The 12854-nt window shown below is 38.2% G+C and overlaps 1 protein-coding gene across 1 annotated transcript; it reads right to left on the bottom strand.

Annotated features, from left to right (window-relative positions):
- Window positions 1–3171: 3171 nt before the first annotated feature.
- Window positions 3172–4851, bottom strand: LOC112041133 (uncharacterized). Its single transcript, XM_024074032.1, has 3 exons — window positions 4654–4851; window positions 3666–4476; window positions 3172–3635 (listed from the first exon to the last, which is right to left on the bottom strand). The coding sequence occupies exons 1-3, from the start codon at window positions 4849–4851 to the stop codon at window positions 3172–3174; spliced, it is 1473 nt and encodes a 490-aa protein (XP_023929800.1).
- Window positions 4852–12854: the final 8003 nt, after the last annotated feature.

Genomic DNA, 12854 nt, shown 5'->3' on the forward strand with positions numbered 1-12854 from the left:
CTTATAATCAAACAACTAATGTGCGGAACATGAACATAGGCTAATCACAGAATTGATAACTAACCTAAGCCAAATATAAACACATCCACAGCAGTAAATATAAGGCAAAAATAAAGGAAGGAAGATGCAAACACATGGACAACACGCGATGTGTTATCAAAGAGGAAACCGAAGCCTTCGGCGTAAAACCTCTCCGCCACCCTCCAAGCGGTAAATAATCCACTAAAGAATATAGTTGGGATACATGAACAGCAGAAGACCCTCCAAGTCTAATCTACCCAAGTACCTAAGCCCTCCAAGCTTCTTGCTCCAACGAGGTTACGCCGAACCTATTTGATGTCGCAGAAGCCTGAAGAGACACACACACGATGCTCTCTTGATGGAACAGAAACTAAATTGTTAGTTTCTGGTAGTAAACCTCGAATCCACGAGGGGTTTCCCTGAATCCACAAGGAGATAAAACTGGAATCCACCAGAAGAAAATTTGATAAAAGTCTCTGTTTATTGATAATAGTCTAATTTGCCTCTGACGGCTACAAAACATATAAATACTGAGAAAAAAACGTTTAAAACCCTAATTCGCACTAATTAAGTGATTAGGTGACAAAATTACCGAATTTTACCAAAAATGGCAAAATTGAGTTAAATGCAGAATCATAAACTACTGACCTTAAGGGTCGTCCCAAAATAGACGGGACCTTATTCTGACTTTTAAACTAAAAGTTATTAAGGAAAAACAAATATTACTATAAATAGCAAAAACACTGTTATCGGGGCCTTAATGAAGGAATTCGCCTAAATTTTGGCGACGTTCATAAAATGATTCTGGATCAGAACATCGTTTCCCTTCAACCTGCCAAATTTCATGCAATTTCGACACTGTTACCCTGATGGCTCCTACTAGCACCCCCCTTTGATCTTGCGTTGTGACTTCCTGCGCCCCTGCTGCTCAAGGAAGGCATGTGCTGTCTATTCTACATCAGTCCCCCCCACTTGAAAAGAACTCGACCCTGAGTTCCCACTATCTGGTTCATCAGGAGGATGATAATCATACAAGTCAGCAACATTGAAGGTAGAGGAAATGCTCATGTTTGGAGGAAAAGCAACCACATAAGCTTTTTAGTAATCTGAAATGGTCCATACTTCTTGTCCTTCAATTTGTTGTAGGTACCAACAGGAAATCTCTCCTTTCTAAGATGACCAGCACTGAATCTCCAACATTGAAGATCTTCTCACTCCTCTTCTTATCAGCAGCTTCCTTGTACTTGGCATTTGTAGCTTCAAGTTTCTGCCTCGCCTCCTCTTGCATGGCCTGAATACGATTAGCCATATTTTCTACTACTTGACTCACTCCTGGAAGCTCAGGTAAATGTACCAAGTCTAAAGCGTGTTTTGGGGGCACGCAGTAGACGATGGCAAATGGAGACTTACCAGTGCTTCTACTGACTGAGCTATTGTATGCAAACTCTGCTTGGGACAATGCAAGATCCCACTGCTTGGGCTTTTCACCTGAGATACACCGGATCAGATTCCCCAAAGTACGATTAACCACTTCTGTCTGGCCATCAGTCTATGGATGACTGGTGCTGCTGTAATTCAAGGAAGTGTCAAAACGCTTCCACAAAGTCCGCCAGAAGTGACTAATGAACTTGGTATCCAGGTCAGAGGTGATGGACTTTGGCACTCCATGCAAGCGCACAACTTCTTTAAAGAACAGATTGGCCACTCGAGTAGCATCTGAAGTTTTCTTGCATGCTATGAAATGGGACATCTTCGAGTACCTGTCAACTACAACAAAAATAGAATCCATACCTCGCTGGGTTCGAGGAAGACCCAGTATAAAGTCCATAGACAAATCCTCCCATGGGGCTTGTGGAACTGGCAAAGGCATGTATAAGGCAGTATTCTGAGATTGACCCTTAGCAGTTTGGCAAATTGGACACTTCCTCACATGATTTCCAACATCCCTCTTGAGTTGTGGCCAATAATACCTCTCTTCCACCGGTGCTATAGTTTTATCTCTGCCCATATGTCCACCCAAACCTCCACCATGTAGCTCCCTAATAATCTACTCCCTCAATGAACTTTTAGGGATGCATAATTGGTTACCTCGAAAGAGGAAACCATCCTGGATGTACATACTATTGACAGCAGTATAAGTTTATTGACACTTACCCCAAATATTACCGAAATCCTCATCATTCTCATACAGCTCCTTGAGGCAATCAAACCCTACAACTTCAGTACGTAGGGTGGTCAACAAAGATGCTCGCCTGCTGAGTGCGTCAGCCACCTTATTAGTGACACCAGACTTGTGCTTCAATGTGAAATGAAAGCGCTGAATATAAGCTACCCACCGAGCATGCATCCTATTAATGCTAACTTGATTGTTGACGTGCTTCGATGCCTGATGATCTGTATATAATACAAACTCCCTCTGAATCAGGTAGTGCTCCCAATGCTTAAGAGTCCGTACTACAGCAAAGAACTCCAGCTCATAGGTTGACCATTTATTTCAAGCTTCACAAACTTTCTCACTGAAGAATGCTATTGGTTTGTTGTCTTGTGAAAGAACAGCGCCTATCCCGACCACAGATGCATCACACTCCACCTGAAACACCTTATCGAAGTTGGGCAATGCCAAAACCGGGGCTGTGCTCTTTGTTCTGCCTCTTTTTCCCATGAGAACCTCCCCTTCTTCAGACACTCAGTGATAGGGGCTACTATGCTATTGAAATCTCGAACAAACCTCCGATAGAAGGTTGCTAACCCATGGAAACTTCGCACATCACTCACTGTCTTTGGGGTTAGCCATTCTCTGATTGCACGGACCTTGTCCTCATCAACATGAATCCCATCCGCACTAACCATATACCCTAAGAACAGCAACTTATCAGTCAAGAAGCTGCACTTCTTTAAGTTGATATACAACTCATTGGCCTGCAACACCGCTAATACTTCTCGCATATGATTATAGTGGGCTGCTTCTGTCTTACTGTAAATCAGTATATCATCAAAATAAACTACCACAAACTTTCCAATAAATGGTTTCAATACCTGATTCATAAGTCTCATGAAAGTGCTGGGAGCATTGGACAATCCGAAAGGCATTACCATCCACTCATACAACCCCTTCTTTGTCTTAAAAGCTGTCTTCCACTCATCTCCAGGTCAGATCCGAATTTGGTGATACCCATTCTTGAGATCCAGCTTGGTGTAACACTTGGACCCACTCAGCATATCAAACATGTCATCTAATCGGGGAATAGGAAATATATACTTGACTGTGATCTTGTTGATGGCTCGACTATCCACACACATACGCCAGCTCCCATCCTTCTTTGGTGTTAGCAGTGCCGGTACTGCACATGGACTCATACTCTCCCTGATCTGCCCCTTGCTCAAAAGCTCATCCACCTGGCCCTGTAGAATCTGACCCTCTTGAGGATTCATCCTGTAATGTGGCAAATTAGGTAGACTAGCTCCAGGAACTAAATCAATGCAATGCTGGATGTCACGCATTGGTGGTAAACCTGCAGGCAGCTCTTCTGGAAAAAGCTCTTCAAACTCCTTGATCAATGGTTGAATTGCCTCAGGTATCTCAGTAACCTTCTTTGGCTCACCATCTGTCACCACTACAGCATATACCTATTTCAACTCCTTACACTCCCTGTCAAACTCATCTTCATTGTTCACTATGAGGAGTGCTGGTTTCCCCTCCACTTTAGAAGCTTTGGGTATATTGCTTTCCTTAATAGGACCAAGGACAATTTTTCTGCCATTCTTAAAAAACACATACACATTATCTTTACACCTATAAGTAGCATCTACATCATACTGCCAAGGTCTACCCAGTATTAAATGACATGCATCCATTTCAACAATATCACAAACTACTTCATCTACATAATATTTACCCATAGAAAAAGTAACATGACATTGTTGAGTAACAAGAGTTTCCATACCTTTCTTGATCCAACCTATCTTGTACGGAGAGGGATGCTTTTCTGTTTTCAATCCTAGCTTGGTAACCAAACTCTTCGACGCAATGTTCTCTACATTGCCACTGTCAATGATCAAATCACAGACCCTCTTACTAATGGTGCATCGTGCTTGGAAGATCTCATTCCGCTGATCACCGTATTCCACCCTTGGTGTGAGCAACAACCTCTGAATCACCAAAGACCGCCCTAGTGGCACGCCTTCCTCGTCCTCTTGGACCTCATTGGGATCATAGGCATACAGATCTGCATCATTATACACCTCTTTACCCTCCTGTTCACTTTCTATCTCGCCCTCTTCTGCCACCACCAGATTCACTGCGGCTCGCTTAGGGCAAGTACTAGATCGATGTCCTGGTTCTCTGCATCTATAGCACTTATTCCCAGTTAGCCTAGCATAAGGGTTGGCATTCACTATTGGCTGGGCTGCGGAACCTGCTACTGCTACTGTGGATTGGTTGACACCACTGTTCTCCTTAACCACAGGTTATGATCGTGGTGTAAACATAGGCTGTTTACCTTTGTTAGTAGTGGAACTAGAGGACTCCGAATTACGATTGGAAAACTTTGAACCTGCCCTGAGATGCTGATATTCTATTTTCTTGGATAAGGTTACAACCTCATTCAAAGTATATAGGGTTTGTAAGGATACCTGATCTCGGATGGAAACTCGTAACCCGTGTACAAATCTGGATATCCGTTGATCTTCAGTTTCCTCCAAATCATTGCGATTCGCCAACCTGTCAAACTCCTCCATGTACTCATTAACTGTCCGCGTACCCTGCCTGCAATCCTGGTACTGTCTGAACAACTCCTGCTGGTAATCTGGTGGTAAGAACCGATCTGCCATTAATCTTTTCATTCTTCTCCATGATCGTATTGGAAGCTTTCGTTCATGGGTACAGTTTAATTGAACACCACCAGGCAGATGCTCCTCCCTTCAATTTGTAGGCCACCAAACACACCTGTTTGTCATCTGCTGTACCCATATAATCGAAAAACTTTTCCACTTCACTGACCCAATCCAGATACTCTTCAATGGAGACATTACCATTAAAGGATGGTAATTCTACTTTCATTCGATAGTCCCTCTGCTCCTGATAATCTCGACCATTATCCCTTGCAGGACCACGATGATTTCCAAGGACTCTCTCTGCATACTCCTCGTCTTCACTGTCTTCTTCGTTGTAGTCCTGCTGCTTGTTCCGGTTTGGACCACGATAGGGAGGACCACGCGCTTGGTTATCACGTCGCTCTCCGTCATCACGATTAAGGTTTCGGTTAAGCAAGGTGGCAAGTGCTTCTTGAATCTGGTCCAGAGTCTGCTGGGTTGAATCACGAAATTGTTGATGTTCATCACAAAATTGTTGATTTTCATCACGAAAATCAAGGAACTCAGCCCTAGTGAGGACTGGGTTGTTGATGTCGTCACCGCCGTTATTGTTGTGGTGGTTACCGTCTCGCCGGTTAGCCATCAGACCAGGGTAAGTCAAGAATCTGATACCAACTAATGTCGCGGAAGCCTGAGGAGACACACACACGATGCTCTCTTGATGGAACAGAAACTAAACTATTAGTTTCTGGTAGTAAACCTCGAATCCATGAGGGGTTTCCCTGAATCCACAAGGAGATAAAACTGGAATCCACCAGAAGAAAATTTGACAAAAGTCTGTGTTTATTGATAATAGTCTAATTTTCCTCTGACGGCTACAAAACATATAAATACTGAGAAAAAAACGTTTAAAACCCTAATTCGCACTAATTAAGCGATTAGGTGACAAAATTACCGAATTTTACTAAAAATGGCAAAATTGAGTTAAATGCAGAATCATAAACTACTGACCTTAAGGGTCGTCCCAAAACAGACGGGACCTTATTCTGACTTTTAAACTAAAAGTTATTAAGGAAAAACAGATATTACTATAAATAGCAAAAACACTGTTATCCGGGCCTTAATGAAGGAATTCGCCTAAATTTTGGCGACGTTCATGGCATGAGTCTGGATCAGAACGTCGTTTCCCTTCAACCTGTCAAATTTCATGCAATTCCGACACTGTTACCCTGATGGCCCCTACTGGCACCCCCCTTTGATCTTGCGTTGTGACTTCCTGCACCCCTGCTGCTCAAGGAAGGCATGTGCTGTCTGTTCTACATCACTATTTCTTCTTTAGCTTCCCGGATTCCGCTACTATACCATAGCATCAACCAATGTATATTGGTTCCTTCCAAACTGCTTCCCTTAGCACCAAATGAACCTTCTCATAGACGTGGGTGTGGTGGGATAAGGATTTGGTCAATGGGCTCTCAAGGATGTGAAAATGGAGAGGAAGAGAGTAGAGGAATTTGTAGAGTCTCTAAGGTAAAGATTGGGGATAAGGCAATCTTGTTTTTTCTCAAGGGTTTCTCTCACAAAATTCTCTCTGAAAGCTCTCTTAAAATCATGAGTATAAGGATCTATATATAGTGGGGTGAGAAAGGAATACGAAGATACAGTTTTTACCAAACAGGGTAAATTGGCGGCTTGGTCTCGCGGCTTGTCCAAGTCGTGAGTTCAAGTCGTGACGTAACAGCCTGGTCAGCCTGGGACTTTTATCCTGTAGTGCGACAGCTAGCACAACCTTTCAGTTTCCCTGTGTGCATCTCACGAGCCTGCATTTGGCGGCTTGTAGCCACGAGCCACCTGCGAGTCCTAGCCACGAAGCTCTGCTTCTTTGCACATACTTGAGTTTTTCTTCACATCTTCTCACACACTACCCTTACAATAATCCCACCTAAATACGGGGTTACTAAGTGCTAAATTATAAGCAAATTGGCACGGAATAAAGCCAACAAGATGATGGATAAATTTCAACCTTACAAGCACGTTCAAAATAAGCTTACATCATTTCTTCTAGAGGAAATCATAAAAATTTGTCCGTATATTTTCTTTTTATAAATACGGTAATATTTACATCATTTAACTAATTTTGTATAAAAATTAGTTAGTGTTAATGCAAAATGAATTTAGTTATAAAATATTAGTGATAGCTGTATGTTAATTTAACTTTGCGTGTGTGTATTTTTTGAAGAATCTGTATATATACAAAACTCTCGATAATACTTCAAGTATAATTTTGAAAAATAGATTAAATATAATTATGAGCATTTTCTTTTGGTTCCATTGGGAAAGGAAATAAAGTAGAATTTGTAAGGCAAATGGTTCGAAAGTAACATTTGAGATCACTCTCAAATTGGTTTAAAATATTTTGCACATAAGTATGAGGTATGAATACACCAAAAAACTTCTTAGAATATTCATATGAGAATTATGTGATTTGTTAAATACTCGCATGATCTTACTGGATATTAATAATAATTAAGAAGAACGAATAATTTAACATTGTCGAGCTAAACAAATTGACATGCTACTATCCCAATACGTAAATTCCATAATATATAATTCCATAACAACAGTGTTTACACCCTATTGACTCATAGATTGCGCATGGTTTGGTTTGATGATGTTAGCCATATAAATTCTCCAATCATTATTTGGTTTAATAAAAGACTAGCTATAGAAAATTTTCTCATCCTACAACAATGTAGCTTGTTTGACTTGAGTTAATATCACAGGATTGGCCGTCTTGCTTTTTATTTATTTATTTTTTTAAGCTCTAGCTGTCTAGTTATAAAAATACAGCACACTGTCAAATATTTATAAATACAGCACCCTGCCTTACTCTCTAACTCAAATAATTCTATTTGTAATAATTTTGTGCCCCGTTATGGCGGGTTACATGCCCAACTCATTTTCATTTCCTCTGACTCCGGTTCCTCCTGCTCTGTCTTCTTCCTTTTCGACTCCTCCCCCGAACGGGTAAAAATTAATATCTATTTGTTTTTGGCAGTTTCATTTTATTGTGTAGACATTCTTAATAGGATTCTGTTAGTTTTTATTCTTTTCAAAAAAAAAAAAAAAACACATAGAGGGGCGGTGGATGGCAACCCCAATGCGCCTAGGACAACCAAGAAGAAAACAAGCATCAATGTGCTTACAACTGAGAGGACACTTGAACCTAAGACCGTTATCTTGTTGACCCAAATCCCTTAAGAACTAAGGGAAATTATTTGGTACTCTCGAAGTACCATAATTATGTAGTCTCTTTTTTCACATGAATGGTAGGTCCCACCATGAATTTAATTAGTGGAATCTACTATTTATTTGAGAGGAGGAAATACGTATTTATGATACTCTGAGAATATACAATATTTTCCTAGAACTAGGCCATCTGCCACGTTGGCAATGTTAGGATATATTACTACAAAATTTTATTATACATATACTCTACACATTACTATTTTTTAAGTTATTAATGTTACAATAATTATGTTATATTTATTGTCACGAAAGCTTATAAAAATTTTACGGCAAAAGTGGTAATAGTTTTAGTATGTCCTCTTTGTATGAGGGAAGAAAAGTTGATATTGGGTCTTAAACTCGCTACAGCAATACTTGTGCTCGTGATCGTCATGGTTGGATTCATCCTCACACTACACAATTGTAAAAGGAATGTCATCAGCGCTACTGGGGGCCAAAAGGATGCTGGCGGCGATGGTGATAACATCCAACTTCTAGCTTTGAATATTGTCTAAGCTCCTATGTGTCACTTATTATAATATAACAAATGTATTGTATACGAGGTACTACTTTGGAATAAATAACCTTCATGCACAAAATTAAATTTCTTATTACTTCATAAATTCATGATCTATTGCTATTGGTTGATAAAAATATTGTAACTTTTAGCAAGAACTGTTTCAGGTGTAAAGTTTGCAGCTTTGGCCTTAATTTGTCATTTTATGTAGTGCGTTGACTTGTTTTTGCAAAATGGATTTCCAAACAGAGATTATGATTGTGCCTATTTAATTGCACTTTTGGAAGATAGAAAATGTTAAAGATATTACAAGTTTTAGTATTTAAAACTTATAAATTGATGTTACATTATATGTAATGGATGACCTTCAACTACCACATAAATGAACTTTTTTTATATAGAGAAATTACCACATAAATGAAATTTAAATTGTCTTTTTATAATTGGTAATATATTAGATTGTAAACTTAATGTAGTAAAATTTATAGTACCAGTAACATTTCTTTTAAAGGATACTATGTAACAAGGTGGTTGAAGTAGAATAGATTTAATTCCCTATATGGAAATTTGTCTTTTATTTTAACTAGCATTTGACCCACGCAATGCGTGGGATCAAATAAACCAATGTTAAACTTTAATTACAAAAAATTAGACTTAAATTGCAAAAACATTATATCATTACATTTCTAAAATAGCTATTATGATCAACTTAACATAAGAATTATATCATAAAATATCAAGAGACATATACAAATGTTATAGTGAATAATAGAATCAATTCAAGAAGTGAGGTAAATATATGTGGTACAAATAGAAAAATGTAAGGTTTGTCACGCAAGATGAGGTTTGGCAAAACAAAAGAAGTTTATCTTCATCTTGTGATAATGACAAAGACACAATAGCTATTGATGAGGGTAATCTCTATCTTCACCTTATGATCATGATGAAGATGCAACAACCAACAACCTATTATGATATAGCACATCAAGGGAAAGAATCAATAAATCAACCAAAGAATTGAACATACTAAGGACACACACAAAAGAACTCTCACCAAAGTGTTTGACTTCCTTAAAAAAAGTGGCTCAAGCCACGTCAAACCTTGAAATGTAATTTGATGGGAATAAAAACCCAGACAATATGATACTTCACAACAAAGATTGCGTGATTTAAAAAATGGAAAATAAATTGAATCTAAATTAAGTCAAATCAATGTCAAGAATAAGAAAACATTTTTTTTCACATTAAATTCAGTAAAGAAAATTGAGTATAGCACATACACAACAAACTGAATTAGTGAAAAAACGTTCAGCTGATCCAAGTTCAATCAAACGTAAACTCTATCAATTTATATAATATAAAAATCAGATATAGTAACTTCACTTTTTTGCTTAGCATCAAGACAACAATTTACTATTAAATTCTCACATTACTATCATAGTATCATCGTAAGCCAATCAGACCAAATGTTATAAAAGGATAAAATGAGTAAGACCTGGTATGCCGAGGGAATTGAGTTTTATAAAAATAAACAAACAATCAACATTCTAATTGTCGTGCCATTAAAAAAATTGTGAAAAGAATTTCGTTAGAAAACTATGAAGATTTGCCTGTACCCATTATTTTTTTTTTGAGAAAGTGCCTGTACCCATTATTGATCAACAAATCTGGCCTTAGTATCATATAAATTAAGTACCAACACATATTTCAATGAATTACTCATTTTCAATGAGTTACTCATTTTCAATGAGTCTTATGTAATTTAGACGGTAAATAGGTAATCTACATTTAAAGCTGATGACCATCATTAAGCACAGTTTGTTCATTATTTAATGGGGAAGGCCTTATTATTAGTCTATATAATATAACATAGATAGGTTTATGTTATGAATAATAGCTCATAGGATAATTAGATGAGATCATCCATGGTATCTAGATGGCTGGCCATTAGATGAATAATGAGTAATTACAATTAACAGATACTGTTAGTAACTAATGATGATGAACAAACTTGGCTAATATATGAATAAAAATTATTATTAAACAGTTTATGGCTTGATGGGTTAACATACTGAACAAATAGTGGTATTCTCTTAATATTAGGAAATTTGGTGATTGATAATTTGGTGATATAATGTGTGGTAATTTGCCAATGAGTAATAATTTCCAATTAGTCACTGATTTCAATTTATAATCACAAAGTCATAATAACCGGAAATCTATTGATCTCTATATACCCATTAACAGAAATTGTGAGTATATAATTGCATCAACTCACTCAAACATTTGTGGGATAAACTCACATCAATTTCAATATGGACCCAGTGGTTTTCAAGATGTCTGTCGTAGATAATCATTCATCTAATTTGTGAAACAACTACCAATATTTCCCATACATGCCATTATTAATGATTATAATAAGTCAATATTAAATTTTATTATATTGGTGTAAAAGAAGTTGTTTAAATAATGTAACTAAGCAATTAAATACCAAGCAAGCACAAATAAGAAAATTCTATATCCATATAAAAGAATGGATAAATAAACCCGTAAAATAACCTCACCCACATCTACCGTATTAACCTTCCAAAAAATGGCCCATTCATTCTTCCATTACCGCAAAGAGGAAATCCTCTGTACATAAATATATCCATAATAACAAAACAGAATATCAAAACTAAATCTCCACCTAAAATAATATTGGAAACAAAAAATATATAGCAGCAAAACGTTAAATCCTATTCTAATAGGATCCTAAAAATACCTTCAAGATTAGTTACATATACAAATGTTTAAACTCCGTTTCTTCACAGTGAAAAACCAAAACTGTTTTCTTTTGTTGTTGTAATTTCTGTAAAGAAAATATAATTGAAAAGGGCTTGTTGGCAAAAAAATCAAAACAAAACTGAAAATCCAAATACTTTAATATAAACCAATCCAACCAAAATACCCAAAATTAAGTCATATTTCATACCCAAATCTAAGAAAGAAAGAATAAAAAAACTTTACCAGATCTAAGGTCGATCTTGGTGTTGATGATACTTGATTGTGTGCCTACGGTTCTGTGTGCTTACGGACTGCATCTGTCTATGGTTCCGGTGGACTGCATCTGTCGAGTGAACGGACGATGGCGGAAAAAACTGACGGTGATGGCAGGCTTAGATATTTCTCTTTTGGCGGCTTAGGAACTTTGTCTCTCTATCTCTGTAGAAGCCTGGATTGTCTTACGTATTGACGCAATTTGGCGGACAGATTTCTCAGACTTTTGCGCTCTCTCTACTCTGCCCCTTCTCTGTTTAACGGATTGTCTAGGTATGGGTTTGGAAATCGTTTTTGAACATTTTATAGATTAAAGGATACTGAACCGATGCAGTGTTTGGGTTTGAGTTTTTTTCTAAAGCGGGTTTGTGTTTTTATAAGTTTCTCCCAAAACGACGCACCGAGCGAAATTTTAAAGGAAAAACTATACACGTGTCAGTTTTTTAGATAGTCTTTTTTGCTAACGTGTCAGCACCTTATTAAAAGCTTCTGCTATTATATATAGTATTAGATTAGATTAGATTAGATATATATATATATATATATTTTAGATGGCAAAGTGTTTACCCGGACATCAAGGTAGTCCACATTAGGGATCTAAACTTTGTACTCAAGTCCGAGATATTTGTTCACTGGGATGGACAGCTCCGAGCGTCCTATTTGATCCTTGGAGTCGAACCGATCTACTCTACCTGGCAACCTTTCAGGCAAGTGCTTTTGGTAGACAACCCCCTTCTATCCTACATCAACATTCGGCACGCGAATTTTCTTCTGTCAAAATTTATAGTGGGAGAAGCCTGAGAACGAGGTCGACGATATACTTGTTCAGACGAGCTTGCCCCGATGCGGGACGAATCGGCAGAGCGCATGTCCCGACGTCTCCGAGAACTTGCCCATGCACCTGTTGAGGAAAAGGCTCCCGCCCAAGAGGAACCCGCCTAACCCGAAGAGCCCATTAATCCTAAGGCTCCTATGCTGGTAACCGAGCAAGTAGCTGTTGATATTACTAACCTTTCTGATACTGAATCTGATCGTAGTGGAGACATGGTGACCTGGAAGACCATGACTATTGATCGCTTTGTGCTCGGTGCAAGGCAGACCGTGTAACAGCAATCACTACAGGCCCGAGGTCAAATGCCTCCCCCCCAACCTCCTCCCTAAACCGGACAAACCTGAAAGA

The sequence above is a fragment of the Quercus suber genome, unplaced genomic scaffold (genome assembly GCF_002906115.3).
Source record: "Quercus suber isolate HL8 unplaced genomic scaffold, Cork oak 2.0 scaffold_63, whole genome shotgun sequence".
Lineage (NCBI taxonomy): Eukaryota > Viridiplantae > Streptophyta > Magnoliopsida > Fagales > Fagaceae > Quercus > Quercus suber.